The sequence below is a fragment of the Mustela lutreola genome, chromosome 17 (genome assembly GCF_030435805.1).
Source record: "Mustela lutreola isolate mMusLut2 chromosome 17, mMusLut2.pri, whole genome shotgun sequence".
Classification (NCBI taxonomy): Eukaryota; Metazoa; Chordata; class Mammalia; order Carnivora; family Mustelidae; genus Mustela; species Mustela lutreola.
The window spans coordinates 34,956,992-34,976,240 of record NC_081306.1 but is presented as its reverse complement, the minus strand read 5'-3'; the positions used below and the strand labels follow the sequence as shown (position 1 = coordinate 34,976,240).

Here is a 19,249-nt window from a genome sequence, read left to right as displayed (position 1 = left end):
AGCTAGCCAAGTGTCTTTTTGGTGTGTGTATCATATACTTAGTAAGTCCTATTTGGGGGATTTGTTGGTTTTCCTTTCTGTTACGTGGCAACTTTTGACATTACATGGTGTCAGAAGTGGGATAAAAAAAAAAAATCCCCCCCCACACACAATGACTCCAAGACTGCTGTGCAGACAGGTCCTGGCTCCCACATAGCCCACAGAGCTCAGTGCTTTCTCGCCAACCCTAAGATTTGCAGGTGAGTCTCTCAGATCTGAGCTCTGCTTTCTGGTGTTCCAAGCTCTCCAACCTCAGTGCGCATACCTGCCCAGATGGCCAAAGGGTTTTGGAAACATTCTCTATTTTGCATCCTGTGAGGACCCCTTTGGAGCTGTGTTTTGGGAGTCCTTTCGTCTTCTAGCAGCTTCAGCATGCCCATTAAAGAATGCATCCCATTGTCTCCGAATGAGTTTTTGACAGAAAAAAAATAAAAAAGACATGGGTTTTTGTTGTTATTGTTTTGTTTTTGTTTGGGTTCTGGTTTCAGGGGTGGCAGTGAGGATTGGTAAAGGAACAAGAAAATAAGTTCGTCTTAGAGCAAAATGATTATTCTGGAATAAGAAAGGAAAAAGATAGGAAAAGCCTAAATGGATATAGAAAGTTGCAAGAGGTTTGTGGAAAAAGATCTTGAGAAAGCAATTTAATGTGTGGTCAAGCGGCCTAAGATTGGAATGAATTTATTTAACCTCAATAGATCTTACTCTACTGACTGTGCCTGGCTGGCTCAGTCAATAGAGTGAGTGACTCTTAATCTTGGTCATGAGTTCAAGCCCCATGTTGGGCACTTAAATTAGAAAAAGAAAAACAGATTTTTAATATCAAAAGTACACTGGTACAAAATTAGAATTTGGTTTTTTCTTGGTTAAAATCACAAAATTTTCTTTTAGGTTATCTGTCTGCCCCTAATCAGAAATTTTAAACAAAGGATTCCTTTACTTTTAATGTAAACAAAGATTCTGTATTTTAGGAATATAATTTTCCTGTACTTAACAGTGTCTTTACCAAGTCCTCGATTACCTAGAAAAAAACAACGGACTCTTCTCTATTAAAAGAACTAAGGTCATTTTTGCAACTCAATAACTTTCTGTATTTGCTTTTGAAATTTTTAGTTGTCACTTTGGTACCAGTGGATGACTAGACACTGTTTTCATGGCGAACTGTGATCCTATCTGAGCAAGTGTTTTAACCCTGGAACTATTTTTGACAAATTTCTCAAAAACCAAATTCTTTTGTTTGTTTGTTTGTTTGTTTTAATCCACGTTCTCTTTTTCTTTTTCTTTTTTGAAATATTTTTTTAAAGATTTTATTTATTTATTTGACAGAGCGAAATCACAAGTAGGCAGAGAGGCAGGCAGAGAGAGAAAGAGGGAAGCAGGCTTCCCGCCGAGCAGAGAGCCCGATTTGGGACTCGATCCCAGGACCCTGAGATCATGACCCGAGCCGAAGGCAGAGGCTTAACCCACTGAGCCACCCAGGCGCTCAAAAGATTTTATTTATTTACTTGACAGAGAGAGAGAGAGAGCATAAGCAGGGAGAGTGGCAGAGGGAAAAGCTGACTCCCCGTTGAGCAGGGAGCCGGATGTGGGACTTGATCTCAGGATCTCGGGATCAGGACCCAATCCCAGATGCTTAACGGACAGAGCCACCAGGCATCCCACAAAAACCAAATTCTAAATGAAGTTCTTTTGACCTCAAACTAACTTTGGGATTTTAAAAAGGGCCCCGGACTATCTTTGTTCTCTGTCGTTATAACAGAAAAATGCTGAACTAATTAGGCTTATTTGATATATCATATTACATGAGAAACTTTGTCAAATAAGATGTGAAGATAGGGGCGCCTGGGTGACTCAGTGGGTTAAGCCGCTGCCTTCGGCTCGGGTCATGATCTCAGGGTCCTGGGATCGAGTTCTGCATCGGGCTCTCTGCTCGGCAGGGAGCCTGCTTCCCTCTCTCTCTCTCTGCCTGCCTCTCCATCTACTTGTGATTTCTCTCTGTCAAATAAATAAATAAAATCTTAAAAAAAAAAAAGATGTGAAGATAAACCTTCTTTAGCTTATATTTGTACAAATCCATGTTAAGAATATGTGCATTCCAGAAATTCTATGAGATTCTTAAAAACCTGACATGTCCTGCTATAATTTATCCATCATGATTCTAGTTACTGTTTTAAAATATATCACAGAAATAATTAACCTTTCTTGTCGATGGCATTATAACAAATTCTTACAGCTCTTTAACCATGGCCATTTTAAGTCTTTTTGCCATTTATAGACACTCATCGTTTTGCTCTAATGCTTTTGCAAAAATGTTCCCGCAAAAATGCTTCTTCTTCAAAGACATTCCCAGGAAAGATTCTGACAAGCATTCTAGAATGCAGCTCTGCTGATAACCTCAAGACCGTAGCACTGAACTGAGCAAGAATTTCTAAAACTTTAATGGAAAATTGATTGATTCATAAAGCCACTACCCCAAGATGAAGCAAAGCAAAATTGATTACAAAACATGGGACGAAGGGATAGAGAGGACTGTAATTTGGACGACCTGGATTACAGCACTGCTGGTTCTTTGGTGTCTTGTTTTCCGGGTGTAAAGGACCCCTTTTCTCCTCTGTCTTAAGCTATCTGTGATGTACAACAATTTGGTAAAGTTGTTCTTTACAGCAGAGATTGAAACCTGTTTCTTTTTTCCACCTATATGATCCTCCAGAATTCAGAAACTCTTACGTTTTTAAAAAGATTTTATTTATTTGACAGAGAGAGAGATCACAAGTAGGCAGAGAGGCAGGCGGGGGTGGGGGAAGCAGGATCCCTGCTGAGTAGAGAGCCCAATGCGGGGCTCGATCCCAGAACCCTGAGATCATGACCTGAGCCTAAGGCAGAGCCTTTAACTCACTGAGCCACCCAGGCGCCCCCAGAATTCAGAAACTATTATTAAATATTCTTATTTTTCATGACAATATGCGTGTTAGCATTGGCTGGATAACAATCTGTTCTCCCAAAACAGGACACAACTGGCTTACCTTCCTGGCCTGGAGAGGTTCTTGAAAGTCCAATTTGAGTTCCTTGTGAAAAGTTCCAGCAAAGCAGAGTTAAAAGCACCTATATGATTGATCACTCGTCCTGTGCATTTGTATAGATAATTGGACTGAGCGTATTGAAGCTGGTCTTAATCTGTGAACAAATTAGCCTTACTATGGTTATCTTTGATAAAAATGGGAGATGATTACAGAGAGAAAAATTGTGTTTCAATAATAACGATCCTTGGGGATATCAGATTCTAGTGCTGTTTCTTGTCTTGGAGGTTTTGTTTTATAGCTATAGATGGGACTAGATCCTGAATTTCAGTTTCCTCCAGAATTTGGCTAGAATTCTTCAAGCTATCATCTCCAGGTCTCCTACTCTCTTGACTCAGAATCACTATGAAACTAAAACCGTCCCAGAGCTGTGCGACCAAAAGCTTGACTCCTTGATGTCAACCTCGGAGAAATCGCCGCAACAGCCGGTGTGTGGACAGTCTCTGTGTCTGCTGCCATGTGGCTGCTTAGAAAAATTACTGGGGACGTTTGCACTGCAGACCAGGAAGAGGGGTTAGATCACCGTGGCCGGCAGTTGCCCCACCTGAAGATGCTCCAAACCCAATGTCTAGAAACTCAGCCGGCTGCTCTCCAAATTCAGAAACTAATTTGTAATTTGCCTGAAGGACTAACCTTTGTTTTTCCTGTGTTTCTGTGGGCGCGTCTGTCATTAAATTACCTGATCGCTTACATCATTTGGGGACCTGACTTGGTGGAAGCCCACCTACAACATGGGCGTCTGACGGACGGTGTCCTCAAGTTCTCCCCGGCCTGCGTGACGGTGAGGCTGCGGGATTGCTCAGGCTCACGTGTGCCTTTGTAAATAACCTCAGACAATTGTAACCCATTTAGTGTATTTGATTGGTGAGCTGTTGGCTCCTGGGAACCTCTGTTCCAGGGGACTCTTCGATCCTGGCTATTGTCCTCCTTACTGTGGTCGGACTGACCTCTGCAATAGGTCGCACACTCTCCAGGGTTTCAATGCCGGTGGGCAGCCACCCATGTGCCGAACGGTGTCCGCGAGGACCAGACACCTGGATGAAGTCAACAAGAACCACAGAAGCAATGGAGATGGGGACGACACGACCCTCCGGCCTGAAGCCTCAAGCAGCCAAGGCAAGAGAACCCCACTGACACGATCACCAACAGGGAAGAATTGCTAAAACCCAAAACAAGAGACCAACCTTGAAAAGTCCCAGTTTAGTCATAGAAGGCTCAGCTGATCCAGGTCATCCCCTGCTCGTGCCTCTGAAATCATAAGCAAAACCGAAACTGCCTCCTGAAGTTGTCGGGAAAGGATGGCGCCCCAGGTCCCGGTCGTTTGGGAAACTTCTGATACGATAACCAATTACTGCGAACAAAACACTCACTGGGCTCTCACCATGCAAGGAGCTGAGGGACCCCAGAGCCCCGCCCCGTGCTCCGGCGGGAGTGCTCCCGGCTTGCCGAGTGTCTTTTTGGTGTGTGCACAATAAACTTAGGAAGTCCTCCTTGGATGATTGGTTGTTTTTCCTTCTGTGACGTAGGAAGTTTTGACACAGCCCAAGGGCACGTGCTCCTAATCTCACTTTCCCCAGCTCTAAAATGGGCTCGGGGAAACAGAACGAGGATGGATTCATCAGTAAGTGACGTTGGAACGATGTGATGACCCTTCACACAGCACCCCAGCCCTATACACCGCAGCTGGATCAAAGACGTACGTTTTTAACAAGAAACCAGACATGATGAGAATGTTCTGGAAACGGGTGGCGGATGCTTGCTGCTTGCACAGCCATAGGGGCTTACGAGTGCCCCTCAACTGTGCACTTACAAGTGGTTAAAACAGAAAATTTTAGGTTATGTATATTTTACCACAATAAAAAAAATGTATTTTAGAAAGCCATTACAAATATTTGCAGAGAACATGAGTGTCTGCTTTTAAAACTCCAAGGCAAGAAAAATGTTTCTAAATCCTGGTTCAAAACCCAGACACACGAGAAAGACTTAAGGCAAAAATTAGTCTAAGCAAAGTCATAACACAAAGTACACACTAGGAAAAAATATTTGCAACCCATGGCGCACAGGTCTATCTCCCCAATCTACAAAAGGCCCCCGGGAAGGAAGGAAGACCAAATATAAAAAAAAAAAAAAAGCCCTAAAAGACAAACATAGAGAAAGGTGTGCATGATCAGAAATGCATATTAAAGCAGAACTGAAATCCTGCTTCTTGTCCATCAGAGCCCAAGAATAGGAGAGTGTCCTCCGACGGCAAGGCTGCCGGTGGGGGTGCAGGAGGGCAATCCGGAGGCACCTTCTGCCCTTTACTTGACCTCAGACCCAGCCTCCCCGCTTTGAGAGCCCCGTGCCACAGGTGCACCTGTTTGTGAGTGAACCTGGGGTGTCCGCGGCTCACGGTGGTGGCACCGGGCGTCATAGCTAAAGGCGGGACCATCAAGTCATCACTGCTCAAGGGCCAGCTAAGTGAGCACTGGGCCCCTGGGCACCAGGCAGGAGAGAAAGTTCCACGAAGATCCACGCGCAGGGGCGTAGGGCACAGGTGTGTGGGATGTGGGGCATGTTGTGAGTGACTGGCAAGGTGCCCGACAGTGTGTACGCTGTCCCGCCTTCAGCGTGAGGAAGGAGGGAGATAAAACGGGTGTCTGTACATCTGTCCCTGCCAAAGGGAGACTGCAGGAAGGACAAGCTCGTAACAAGCGTCTGCTTATACCAGATAAAGTGTCCCTCTTAATCCTGGGTGTGGGTGGGGGAGACCGGAGGGTGCTGGGCCCTGGGAAGCAGCAGAACTGCCCCTTGGCCAGCTGGGCATGCTGCCCTGCCCTCCTTCCAGAGAGCTGATGTAGGGAGTGCCACAGGGCGGACTCAGGTGGCCCTGGGCAAGGTCCAGGGCGAGGGAGGGACACCAATCACTCTGGGGGAAAAGGAGAGGCAGCCGCTGTGCTAGCTCTAGCCTGTGGGGGTGACTGCTCCCCCTGAAGGGGCCCCCCCGATCCCAGCCCGACCCCAGGAAGGTGAGGGGTTAAAACTTGGATAGTCTGGCCTTGGGGACAACGTGCTGCACGACCCCCCCACACACACCTTGGGCGGGCTGGTACAGTCCTCTAGGAAGTCAGTGGGGCGGGGTGTTTTCACCCCACACCCTGTAAGGGGGCAGCCTTTGTAGGCGGATGTTTGCTGACCTGGAACAGATGACTCATGCTTCTGTGCAGGCCAGCAGTGCTCAGCGATGCCCTTCCCTCACCCCTTGCTGTCCAGGACTGCCCTTGAGGACAAGGGAGAAGCCCCCCTCCCCACGCCCCAGGTGGCATGCGCTTGCCTTCACCTCTGCCTCTGACGCCACTATGCACCTGCTCTCAGGGCCTGGCCTCAGCCTAGCTGCAGAGTTCCTCGGGGCCTCAGTGCCCCCTCCCCAGAGGGGTGCCTGTCCAGCCCAGTTCCCTGCAGCCGGGCTCCAGCAGGCTGAGTCCTCTGCCACAAAGTGGCCGATGGCTATGGTGGGAGCTTGGGGGTGGCTGAGAGCCTTTGTCTGCTTGTCCCCTGCTCCCTTCGGGGGGCAAAGGAGGTGGTCGGCTCGGCTTGGGGAGGAGCCGGTCTTGAAACTGCCTTTTTTCCACTAGCCCAGGGGAAAGGGATCTCTCCATCTTTCAGGTCCTGGGGGGAGAAGAAGCAGAAGTGGGCTTCTAGACGCTCCCCTGGCATTGGCCAGCTGTGTAGCCTTGGGCAGGTCGCCCGGTCGCTGAGCCTGTCTGCACATCCTGACCTCGGGAGTAGGACTGACTGAGGATCAGACGTGGGAAGGTCTTTGTAAAATTCAGAGTTCTCAAATGAAAAGATTTCTGTCATTGCGATGATATTAAGTTGTTATGAAGTAATAGAGTTGATTTCCATTCATCCTTTGAGAGCAATTGGGTCAAGATTCTTCTTCCTGAAGAAGATACTTTGTCCCCCATCCCTCCCATACCCTCGGGGGTAAGCAGCCACATCCTGTCTGCAAACCAGTGAGCCTCTTGCTGCCTCTGGTCACGATCTCCAGCCCACCAGCCACCAGCATGCCCAGTGGACAGGGCACATCTGGCGGCCCTCCTTGGCAATTCATGTCTGTGGCCACCATGGCAACTTGGGGCCCTGCCCTGTCCAGTACTCAAGAGCCACAGGAGAGTTTGGCCTGCTCCATGGGGGCAGGGGGCACCTTGCCTGGCACCTCTGGGGCAGAGGGACTGGGTGCCACATTCGCTCCCTCCACCCCGCGACCCACACCGTTTACCCTGCACACCACACACCCTGTTCCCGCCTGTGGAACATGGAGACACTGGTTCTCACCCACAGGGGGACTCGGCCCCCAGGGGACCTTTGGCCAGTCTGGAGACATTCTTCCATCCTCGGTAGTGGCAGCTGGAGGGCGAGGGGTTACTATTGGCATCGAGCGGGTAGAGGCCCGGAATGCCGCCGCACACAGGACGGCCCCTCACGCAGAGACTGATCCGGCACCAAATACGGGTATTGGACCGGGAAGCCACCGTCCAACAGCCATCTTCCCCTCACCCCTAAAGGGCCACAGTGCTAGCGGTGGACAGCTGCGAGTCTTAGTCCCTCTTGTGGGCCAGACGCGGGCTTCAGTATTTGGCATGCTTTCGTTCGACTCTGCTGATGAGCCTGGCCAGACGGCTTGGTCATCTCCAGGTTGGGGAGCATCAGAGAGCCAGACCCTGGGCCCAGACGCAGCCATGCAGGTGGAATCTGGATCTATTGGGAGGCTCCTGCGTGAGCGTTTCTCTTGGCCTGACTCATCATCTTGCCAAGTGGGATCACCCACGTGTCCCCCAGCCAGCCGGCGTGGCCCCTGACCGGATGTCTGTGGTCGTGGCAGGCCAGGAGCCACATTCCATGTACTGTAGCACACCCCAACTCCCAGGGCAGCTGTGGCAGCGTCTTCCTCCCAGGAGCGGACCACGCATCTTCTCCCGGAAGCTGGGCGTGGCCTCCCAGTAGTCTTGACCTATGACAGGCAGTGGGCGTGACGTCCAGTATTCTGTCTGCCCAAACACCAACCAGTTCTCCAGCTCTCCAGCACCTGCTGGGTGTCCCAAGTTCACTGCAGTCCTCCATGACCTCCCAGGGTTGCATAGAGCAGGGGTAAAGGGCTAGGTCCCACCAGCCACCCCCACGACCTCAGGCACCCATCACAGGCCCTGGGCCCTCAGGTCACCCCCCTTCGTCTGCCGACAACAAAATCAGGCTCAGGCTCAAATCGCAAAATGCAGGAGCCCATCAAACCTAGAGGTACGGTGTTACCATAAAGGAAACTGTGCGACAACAGCCCGAGGAGATGCGGGGGAAAGAAAGGGAGAGAGGGATGCTCCGCTTCCCACCCTCCCCAGGCCGCGACCCTGGGCTAGCGGAGCTGTTCCAGTCCTTGAGTTTGTTTCGAAGATCAGTTAGGGGAGCAGGAACAGACTAGCTGGCTGGCCGCCTCCACCCCTCCCCTCCCTGGAGGCCCAGGCCTCTAATCAATGCCACCTAGACCATCCCCATCCTGAGGCTGTCCAGGGGCCCCACCTGCAGTCACCTCCTTAGCACAAACTCAGGTAAGGTCAAGGGGGCTCTTCAGGAATAACAAAAGAGGCTCCCACCATTTAGGACATTTCAAGGGCTGTAGGAGCTTGGTGCCAGGACCCTGGACCAAACATATCCTCATTGTTTCCACGTGTTTCACAGCCACGCAGCTTCTGCCTGGCCTCCTGCTTGGGGAGCCCCGCGCCACGTTGGGAGGAACATGACCAGCCTCAGGCACAAGGCCAGCTGAGCTCAGTGGACCCCGACCGTGACCAGTCACCGCAGAGGTCCCCTGTGCAAACGTGGGGTGTAAGCGACCAACAGCACGAGCAATGCTGACCTGCAGGAGACGTCAAGACCCCTGGAAATCGGACACGCCTCGTCCTCCACAGAGCCTGAGAACGTCACATGGACTGACAGTAATCGCTGCCCCGCAAGTCAGGACGCGGGACGCGGTGTGGGCGTGCAGTGGTGCTTCTCCATAAACAAGATAACCCCTGGCAACTGCGATTAGGACACGGAATTTCTGGGACGTGCACTTCATGGATGTATCTCCTTGTAAGACAAGTCAAGGAGGGCCTTTTTCTCATTTCGAGTATACCGCATGCTCTTGGCAGAAAATCTGCACGAGGCCAGACAAGGAAACCAAACCGTGTGTGGCCCCTGCCCTGACAGCATGGGGACACTTGGATGGTGCACAGGGACAGTGAGACAAAGGCCTGGAGTCAGGTCTGTGCTGCGCAGGGCAGGAGGAGGCCATCATCGCCTGGGTGCCTCCCCTCCACCCCCCACCCAGCTGCAGGATGGAGAGAGAACAGAGGCACAGGCCCAGGGGCGGGGACCCAGGTTCTCCATCTGCCGTCCCCCAGAGGACAAGACTCTCCCCACCCAGGCCACCTCTCGGTCCTGCCTGACGTGGGCTGCAACCGCCAGCCCTATGCCCGTGACCTCTGCCCTCTGCCTCCCACCACAGCTGACTGGGCACAGGGTGTCCTCAGGGACACGGGTTCCCACCAGCCACCAAAGAAAGCCTCAGCCATTCCAGGTGAAAATTTCAGAAAGTGGGCAGGATGCCGGCTGGGAGCGTGTAGCTGGGCTGTGGGATCCCCTACTCAGTCTGCAGCCACGCTGTCATTGGTTCTTAAACTGTGCTCCCCGGAACCCCAGAGTCCCATGGGGGCAAGCCATGAAGAGGGGCCCTGAGGTCCCCTCATGGTCTTTCAAAGGTGGGGAGTCACAGCTGGCTCCCGACAAAAGCGTGGGCCTCCTTCTCGTGGCGTTTGCACCCACAAGCGCAGGGCTGGGCCGCCCGGCGCTCAGCCTCGGCCGCTGCCTGCACCCTGGCATGGGATCCTCGGCGTTCAAGCTGCTGAGCCCCTGGATGTCGGTGTGTGGCACCGAGAGCTGCAGCCTGATGCTAACTGAAGGGAAAGGAAAGCTGAGGCTCAGGGAGAGGGGTGCAGGGCCTTCAGATGGGACCACACGGATCCCCCCCACCATTGGTTCTTTGCTCTGCACACCCACGATCCCAGAGAAAGTGCTCTCTGCCAGCTCCCCGCCCCCCCGCAGCATGACTGGGAGAAAGGTGCCTGCACCCCTCCTGCTTCCTCATCTCCAGCCCCCAAGCATTTGAGGGGAGGGAGCAGCAGGTGAGAAACAGGACTCAGGGCCTGGCGGGTTCAGACACCTTGGATCCCCTGCCTGCTAAGCAGTCTTCCTGCTGCTGCTTGCTCCCTTCCCGTGATGGGAGACTCATTTCCTCGTGAGCCAGCCCGTTCTATTTTCAGACAATTGTTGGAAAGCACTTCCCCGCCTCCAGCCAGAGGCTGCCTCCCCGGAGTTTCCGCTCGCTGGCCAGCGTCTGCCCAGCAGAGTCTCGGATATCTCGCCGCCCAGCTTTCCCGGGCACCAGGAGAAGAGCTGTCCTGATGGCCTCCTTGGGCGCCGCCAGCTGGCCCCACCACAGGGGCGTCTCACTGGCGGATTCCGTTCTTCAGCGCTCCGTGTCAGAATGTTCGCTAGTGGAGAAGTGGCCCAAACATCCGTCTGAGCGTAGATGAGTCTCCGAGTTGGACCGACCCCCCCAGGACATGGGCGTTTGAGCCCTAATAACTGCCGACGCAGGGCTTTGAAACCTAGTCACTGGGGCTTCCAGCATGGGTGAAGCGCTTTCTAAATTTAGCAGACAAGGTAGTTGGGAACCGACCAGCACCCCCAGGGCACCCTGCACCTCATCTCACTGTACCCCCAATGTGAGCGCTGGGAAAGGCCCCGCCTGATCCGGGTCTGGGGACACCTGACCCAGGCGGGGAGACCTGGACCCCAGGGAGACACAGCCCAAGTCCAAGCCCAGCCCTGGGGCCCAGGCCAGGCAGCGGGAGCAGCTGCTTCCTGGCCTAGAGGTCGTTAGACCGCAGGCAACTGCAGACTTGTGCCTCCCCAACTCCTCCCACTCCCTGGAGGGGTGCCTAGGCTAGCCCCTGTTCACCTCTGCCCCCTAACCTGCTGGCCACTAGCCCCAGGCATTTCAGGTTCCGGGAGGGACTGCCCTGGTCTGGTCCCCGCTGCAAGAACCTCCCTCCTTCCCTCTCGGGGCCACGTGAGCACGCCACACAGCCGCTAGGTCAGGGCCAGTGGCGGAGAAGATTCTCATGGTGACCCAGCAAAGGGGACTGGGCATATGGGCCTCAGAGACCTGTGTTTACCCACCTGACGCACCCCTGCGGCTGAGCCCAGCTCCGAACAGTGATGGCTTTCCTGCTTGGAAGCTTGCTCTGTGTGGGGCTGTTTCTTAGTCCTGCCCACGTGTCTCACGTGTGGCCTGTGGCCTCGATGCAACAGGAGGTGGCGGCCGGGGACGCTGGGGATTTGAGTCAGGCCACCTGGTGGGTGAGAAGCAGCCTCTCGGCAGTGACCAGAGGCGGTCAAGGTGCCAGCCAGGTCCGGGGGTGGGGGCGTGGTTGTGGGTGCGAGGGAAGAAGGCCACACTGAGCAAAGACCAGTGAAGGGGAAGGGTGTCCGTGGGCATGCCCGGGACTCCTGACATGGAAACAGAAAGCAGAGCCCCCAGCACCCCCAGGTCCCAGTATGGAGCAGCAGCGGCCCCCAAACACAGAACAGGCCCTACTGGGAAGCAGAGTCCTTGCACGTGTAAGTCAGGTAAGGGTCTGAGATCACCCCAGCCCGGAGTGGGCCCTCCATCCACTAGGAGGAGCAGGCGGCAGGGACACAGAGGGGTGGAGGCCACCTCCACGGAAGAGGTAGGAAGAGGCAGCAGGGGCTGGTGGGGGGTGGGGAGCAGGCCTGGGGGCGGGGGCAAGCAGTGCCACCCACCCCCCAGGAGCTGGAAGGGACCAGGAAGGACCCTCCCCGGAGGCCTGGAGGGAGCGCAGCCTGCTGCCACCTTGATCTCCGGTTTGGGCCTCCAGCACTGGGGGAGAATGAACTTCCATTGTTCAGCTCTCCCCAGCAGCCCCTGGAGGGGACTCAGCACATCTCCAGGAGCCTAGGAGTCCCTGTGTTGGTGTCCGTGGGGAGCCCGTGGAATGCGGACACCTGTGAGGCTGACAGCCCTCACCTCTGGGGTGGGGCTCCCTTCGTGTCTGGTCCTGGGACCCAGGCAGACCAGGCGGCCCCCTGGTCTCTGCGGGCCGGGGTCTGATACAGCCCACCAGCCTGTACACACCTCTTTGCTTCCTGTCGGAAACTTCGTTTTCCCTGGGAAATCCACCTGATTGCAAAAATGGAGGCACACGCCCCTGTGAGCTCCGCCACTTGTTCCTTCCCACTTGCAACAGAGGTGGTTGCAGCACGCAGACGGGGCCATAAGCAGCTCCCTTTTCCCGCTGTCTGGTCATCTTGGCACTGGAGGGTGGGCGTGGGCCTCTTACAGCAGCTTCAGAGGCGCAGGGCATCTGGACGCCCCGCAGCTGTACTGAGCGGCCGGCATGGCTGGACGCCGGGTCCCGTGGTGGTCAAGCTGGAGCCTGCATTTCTGCACATTTGGGCTCAAACCCGGGATCAGGGGTCAGGCACAACTCGCTCTCTGATGGCTCTCGCCAGACGTCCCGTCTTGCCCACACACCGTTGGCAGCGGGGGGAACCTCGGTTGGGGTCTGGCCCTGGTTTGGCCCTTTCGCCGTCCCCCGATCCTGCAGCTGCCAGCAGCCCAGATCCACCCACCACAGGGAGGCTTGAGGATGGGGAACCTGGAAGGGGCAGGTGGGGAGGCTGACAGCAGCCCCTCCTGCGTCCAGCACACTCGCCTCAGCTGCCACCCGGCCTGTGCTCCCGCACCATCACTCAGGCGACCGAGGATGCCCCACTCCCTCCCCACTCTGATCCATCTGCCCCTCACTCTTTTCATCCTCCAGCCCAGCCGTCTGTACCAAACAACCTCCACGCTTAGTGGCTTCACAGAGTGAGGAAAGGGGTAGGAAGGACGAGTTTCATAACAATGAGTTGTGTTGGAAGGCCACAAGCCACAAGTGAGCTAGGCAGGGCCCCACTGTCCAAAATCTGGGGCATTTGTGCCTCAAATAAATAATGATGGTGAAGGGTTACGCTAATCTGCTGGGTAAGGAATCTCCAAGTCCATCCTGATGGGAAGGTAAAGGGCCAGCAGGGAGGAGGGAAGCTCTTCCAGATGTGGGAATGCCGGCCCACAAACCCAGGATGGAGAGGGTAAGCCAAAAAAGCACCACTTGCCGATGGTGATCAGTGATCCCCAGGACGGAGTCATGCGAGGGTCTCAGAGGAAGCTAAATCCGAGTGGCTTAAAGTTGGTGGGGGAGCAGTGAAAGAAAGGAGAAATCCAGCAGACACCCCTTCTCCGCCCCGAACCAAGGAATCAAGTTAACTTTGCCAGGAATGAGATAAACTACAGTTAAGTTAAAGTCACGTGCCTGCTGATTAGATGGGCGAGAAGTTAGCCTCTGTGCCCTATTCCCGCCAGAAGAGCCTAATTGTGAGCCCGTGCGCGAACTTGGATGGGAATTTGACAAAAGAGCAAGGCAGACACTTCAAAAACGTCAGTGTCCTGAATGACCAAGGATGGTTGGGAGACTTCTAGAAGAAAGTCTGGGGGGCTGCAGGGGATGGGGCCACGAATGCAGTGCAGGATCTCGGATCATCTCTGCCACAGAGATCTTGCTGGGACAATGGACGGTGTCTCCCAAGGCCTTAGGTGGACAACAGTGTCGCTCTGATGTTGTTTCTTTGATGCTGGTAACAACGATGTCCTTGTTTTCAGGAAAGACACGCTCAGTGTCTGGGGGTTAAGGGAATCTTCTCCTTATTCTTTTTTTTTTTTCTTTTTTTAATTTGACAGAGAGAAGTCACAAGTAGGCAGAGAAGCGGGCAGAGAGAGAGAAAGAAGCAGGCTCCCCACTGAGCAGACAGCCTGATGCAGGGCTTGATCCCAGGACCCTGAGATCCTGACCTGACCCGAAGGCAGAGGTTTAACCCACTGAGCCACCCAGGCGCCCCATTTTCTCTTTATTCTTAAATGGTTCAGGAAGAATTATGGGGAAAGAGAAGAGAATAAAATGAAGACAGCACGTGGTTAACAGGGAGGGATTTGGGATAAGACTATCCAGTAACGCAGGGCTCCGTTCTTACAGACTCTTTGTGTTTGAAATCACGTTCGCCATTTTTTTTTAAAAACCTTACTGATTTAAGGGGCATCTGGAGGGCTCAGTCCATTCAGCATCTGACTCTTAGTTTCAGCCCAGACAGAGATCTCAGAGTCCTGGGATTGAGTCCCACTCTGCTGGGCATGAAGCCTGCCTCCCTCTGCCCCTCCCACCAATGCCTCCCTCATATAAATAAATATATCTTTTAAAAAAACACCTTAGTGGGGTGCCTGGGTGGCTCAGTGGGTTAAGCTGCTGCCTTCAGCTCAGGTCGTGATCTCAGGGTCCTGGGATCGAGGCCCGCATCGGGCTCTCTGCTCGGCAGGGAGCCTGCTTCCCTCTCTCTCTCTGCCTGCCTCTCCATCTACTTGTGATTTCTCTCTGTCAAATAAATAAATAAAATCTTTAAAAAAAAAAAAACACCTTAGTGAGTTAAAGTAACAATGGTCACCACCTTGCTCATGGGTCTGTGCTCTGGGTCTCTGCCACCCCCTCCATAGGGTCACGTGTCACAGAGTCCGAGATGTGCCTGGGTTCTAGGAGCCGCCATCCCAGAAAAAGGGCATGGCGGTGGGCACGGTGTCCCGGCTGCTGAGTTCTGAGGGCCGAGCCCTCAGGGGCGCCAGCTCCAGAGGGATGCAGTGGGACCCCACCTCTCGCCATCGGGGGGCTCACACAGCTTTGTGTCAAAACCACTATGCACCATCCAAGCAGTGACCAGGCAATGCCAAGGAACTGGGAATCCACAGAATTACAGAAATCATTTCACAAACAGCACATGGGTCAAACGTCATGTTCTCTACCTTACACGCTTATAATTGTTGTCAATTACACATCCATGAAGTTCAGAAAAGCCCATTTTTTTTCTCGCTACAGGAAAAAATCCCCACTACTTATCATTGCCCCTGCCCCTTTCTCAGTAACTCCGGGGACACAGACTGTAACGTTCTCCATCCCGAAGCACATGATCCGGCAGCTGGTAGTGCATTCCCGAGTCCTGCCTCCAGCGCCGGCATCAAATCCCAGATGTGTTTATCGCCCCAAAAGAAACCCGGAGCCTGTAGAGCAGTGCCCCTCTCCCACTTCCAGCACACACAACCACCCCCGCAAGGTTGCTTTCCGCCTCTGCGGACTTGTTTGAGACATCTCACATCCCTGGAGCCAGACAACACAAGGTCTTTTGTGTCTGGCTTCTCCCAGCAAGTTTGTGGGGTTCACCCGTGTCATGGCATAGATCTGTGCTTCCTTCTTTCTCGTGACTGAATAATATTCCACGGTGCGGAGAGACCACATTTCTGTGTCCCTTCACCTGTTGATGGACGTTGGCTCCACCCCTTGGCATCTGTGCGTGGTGCTGCCATGAACAGGGTGACTGGGTATGCATCTGAACGCCATCTCTTGGTTCTCTGGGGTCTGCGTTCAGGAGTGTACCTGCGGGGTCCTGTGGCAGCTCCGTTCACACGTGACCAACGGCCCATGTCCCACCAGCACGACCAGCGTCTGTCCTCGCTGGGGTGATGGGGTGCAGCGGTCATCCTCCTGCCCTGAGCTCCTACGCAGTGCCTATCCTGTCCTCTGAGCTCATGCACGTGGGTCCTGGCGTTCCCGCAGGGGCAGGGGCTGTGGGTGGGGGAGACAAGGAAGGCAGTCGGTGGGGGGGTGTGGGTTGCAGGCAGGTGTGGCTGGAACCTCAGGAGGCCTCTGGCCACCTCTGCCCCGTGAGTGCCACACACGCCTGCTGAAACTAGCGCTCTTGTCTCCCTCTCCCAAGGCCACAAAAGCAGGAGGAGGAAGGCTTGGGTTCCGGCTGCTACAGCATGGTACCACAAGGGGCCCAAAGCACAGACACTTCCTTCTCCAGGTTCTGGAGGCTGGTAATCAGAGATTCAGCTGCCCACAGCCTTGGCGTCTGGTGAGAGCAGGCTTCTCGGCCTGCACAAAGCACCTAGCCACAGGTGCTTATGTGTCTGTGTGTGTGTGGGGGGTGCTGTTGGGGGCAAGCAGTGGGAGAGGACTCACCAGTCTCCTCTCAAAAGGACACTAATCCCATCACAGGGGTCCCACCCTCTAGCCCTGGGGCTGCACAGACCCTGGGCCTTAGTTCCTTCCTCTGCTCACCTCCTGGCCTACTTCTTGGAGCCTGAGGGTCTGAGTAATGACAACAACCACAGCAGGGAGAGTGGGCCCTGTTTGTGGCAGCACTACTGGCCACCGGGTATCTCCCACAGGCCTCCCAATTTACACCCTACACTGCCCCCAGCAACATGGCCCCAATACCACCTCCCTTCCCTCTGCAGTGGGCAGAAGGGCCCCAGCGGCCACACCAGAGTGCGATTGGGCTCTGAGTGATACCCTCTCCCTGGGACAAAGGAGCCTTCCTTCTGCCTGCTGAGGCCACCGGTCCTACCAGTGCCCACAGACGGAGAGACTCCAGGCAGGGCCAACACAGGCTTGTAATGGTGAGCTTTCCTGAATCCCTCTGGGATACACACAGGAACCCACTGCCACCTCTGTGGATGGGACCATCAGGAGGCTGGGCCCCATCTCCCCTCTCTGGCCACCGCCCAACCCTGGACCCAGTTGGCCGTGCCTCCACGGTGCGTGCTCTTTGCCTTCACCTGAGCTCCACGCCCTCCTTCCCCCGTGAAGCCAGCCCTTCCTGCCCGCAGCCAAGATGGACTAAGGTCTCTTAGCCTCTGCCTTGCTGAAGCAGGCGGTCTGGTAGGAGCCTGGAGCTCAGTCTGTGCACATGGCTTGTCCCTTCAGGCCAGGCCGTCCGCTCCATAAAGAAAGGCACTAGCTTGTGAGTGCAGAGCTGTGGGCCTGGTAGTTGCTCTGGGCCTGGTTCCTGCTGCCGGGTGGGGTTGCAGCCAGACACCCCCTGGACACACCCAGACCCCTGGGAGGAGTAGGGCCAGGGGTTCTCTGCTGCCATGGAGCCCTCAGTCTAGGAGGCTGAGTCCTCCTCAGCCACCAAAGGGACTGGGAGAGGTTGCAGAGACCCACTGTGCAGGTGGGGAAACTGAGGCTGGGACGGATGCCTCTCCTCCCCCCCACCCCGGTTTTATTTTTTTATTTTTATTTTTTTAAAAAGATTTTATTTATTTATTTGACAGAGAGAGATCACAAGTAGGCAGAGAGGCAGGCAGACAAAGACGGGAAGCAGGCTCCCTGCTGAGCAGAGAGCCCAATTCGGGGCGCGATCCTAGCACCCTGGGATCATGACCTGAGCCGAAAGCAGAGGCTTAACCCACTGAATCACCCAGGCGTCCCACCCACACCCCGGTTTTAATGAGGGCCGTGCCCACTCCCAGCCCTACCCAGTCCCCTCCTCACGTTCCACGCTGGGCACCCCAGACCCTGCCCTTGGACAACTAAACAGGACAGCAGGACCCTGGAGGTGCAGCGCGTCGGGGTCAGAATCCCGTGCCCCCTCCCACATTGCGCGTCCTCCGGAGCATGGCTCAGTGACGTCACCCTCACCTGCGTTAGCAGGTGCTAGACGGCTCGGCGCCCGGCCGGCCTCCCGCCGCCAGAGGGCGCCGCAGGCAGCACGCAGCGGTCGCGGGCCCGTCGCCGCCCTCGCGCCCTTGCGGCGCAGTTTTGCTTCCGGTAGCTCCGGAAGTGGGCTGCTGAGGGCGGTGGCGCCGACTTCCGGTTCCGGGGCGGTCGTGCAGGCTGCTCCGGGCTAGTGCTGGCGGACCGTAGTTCGTGGGCCCCGGCTGCCGGCGACGCAGCTCCCCGTCCGGCCGATCGGAGGCGGGCATCCGCGGCCTCCCGGAGTCGCCCCGCGCGGCGGTTCCTGCCTGTGCGCCCGCAGGCCGCAGGCCCGACAGCCCCGGGGCGAATGAATGAATGAACGGGGACGGCGGACCCGGCGCCGGCTTTCTCCGCGGCTGACACCTCGGCGGCAAGCGGCAGCGCGGAGCAGGGGACGGGATGAACCGCGCCAAACCCGCGACGGTGCGCAGGCCCAGCGCGGCGGCCAAGCCGTCAGGTGTGGGCTTGGGCTGCGGCCGCGGCGGGGCTCCGGGTGGCGAGCTTCCTGTGCGCACCACATCCCAGGCGGGGGAGTCCAGGGCGGGGGCTTGCTTGGCGTCAGATCGGGCTCTGCCACCGCGAGCTCGATCTGTCCCTTGTTTCCCTCTGCAACGCGGACGTCGCGGCCTGGCTGACGGTCCTGCCCAGGCCTGTTCTGTGGTGAGCACGGCGTGACTGTCAGCCCCTGTTGTCCCTGAGTGCTCCAGACACGGCTGCGCCCTGGGCTTGCTGGCCACTTGTCCCTTGCCTGCCCTGACCCTTGTTTAATCCCCTTGGAGACCGTGGGAGGTTTCGGTCCATCTCCAGCACCCTTTCCACCGCCACCCGGTAAACTGTGTGTTTGCTCACCCCCCACTTCTCTGCAGGGCATCCTCCACCGGGAGACTTCATTGCTCTGGGCTCAAAGGGTCAGGCCAATGAATCCAAAACAGCGTCCACCCTACTGAAGCCTACCCCTTCTGGCCTGCCTTCTGAGCGCAAGCGGGATGCTGCAGCTGCTTTGGCGGGCGCCTCAGCCCTGACCGGCCTCACCAAGCGCCCCAAACTCTCGTCCACACCCCCGCTGAGTGCCCTGGGACGCCTGGCTGAGGCTGCAGTGGCGGAAAAGCGCGCCATCTCTCCATCCATTAAAGAGCCATCTGTGGTCCCAATTGAAGGTAAAGTTGGTTTCTGGGCTTCCTTTCCCAGAAAGCACATCCCACCCTGCGGCTGCCTCCCGGGGATTCACTGAAGGCGGCTTCCCGGCTTAGCACCAGAGTGGAGCACAGGTTCTCTGGAGAAGGGGGAGAGGAGTCATCAGGGAGTCTGTTCTGCAAAGCACTCCTCAAGCAGATCCCTTTACCGCCCCGCCATCTGCTTCCAACCTGGGATGGAGATGGGAGGTGTTAATAGGACCCAGGGCAGCGTGGCACA

At 55.4% G+C, this 19,249-nt stretch overlaps 1 protein-coding gene and 1 long non-coding RNA gene across 2 annotated transcripts in view; one reads left to right on the top strand and one right to left on the bottom strand.

Moving 5' to 3' along the window:
• Nucleotides 1-3,039: 3,039 nt before the first annotated feature.
• LOC131819657 (uncharacterized) lies at nucleotides 3,040-4,572 on the bottom strand. Its single transcript, XR_009349271.1, has 3 exons — nucleotides 4,298-4,572; nucleotides 4,061-4,147; nucleotides 3,040-3,210 (listed from the first exon to the last, which is right to left on the bottom strand). It is a non-coding gene; the product is annotated as an uncharacterized LOC131819657 (long non-coding RNA).
• Nucleotides 4,573-17,946: 13,374 nt separating this feature from the next.
• Nucleotides 17,947-19,249, top strand: part of INTS1 (integrator complex subunit 1) — a 28,695-nt gene continuing 27,392 nt past the window's right edge. The window contains exons 1-2 of the mRNA XM_059154579.1: nucleotides 17,947-18,293; nucleotides 18,703-18,993. Of these exons, the coding sequence (XP_059010562.1) occupies nucleotides 18,236-18,293; nucleotides 18,703-18,993 (349 nt within the window). The 5' untranslated portion in view covers nucleotides 17,947-18,235. The remainder of the gene's footprint in view (nucleotides 18,294-18,702; nucleotides 18,994-19,249) is intronic.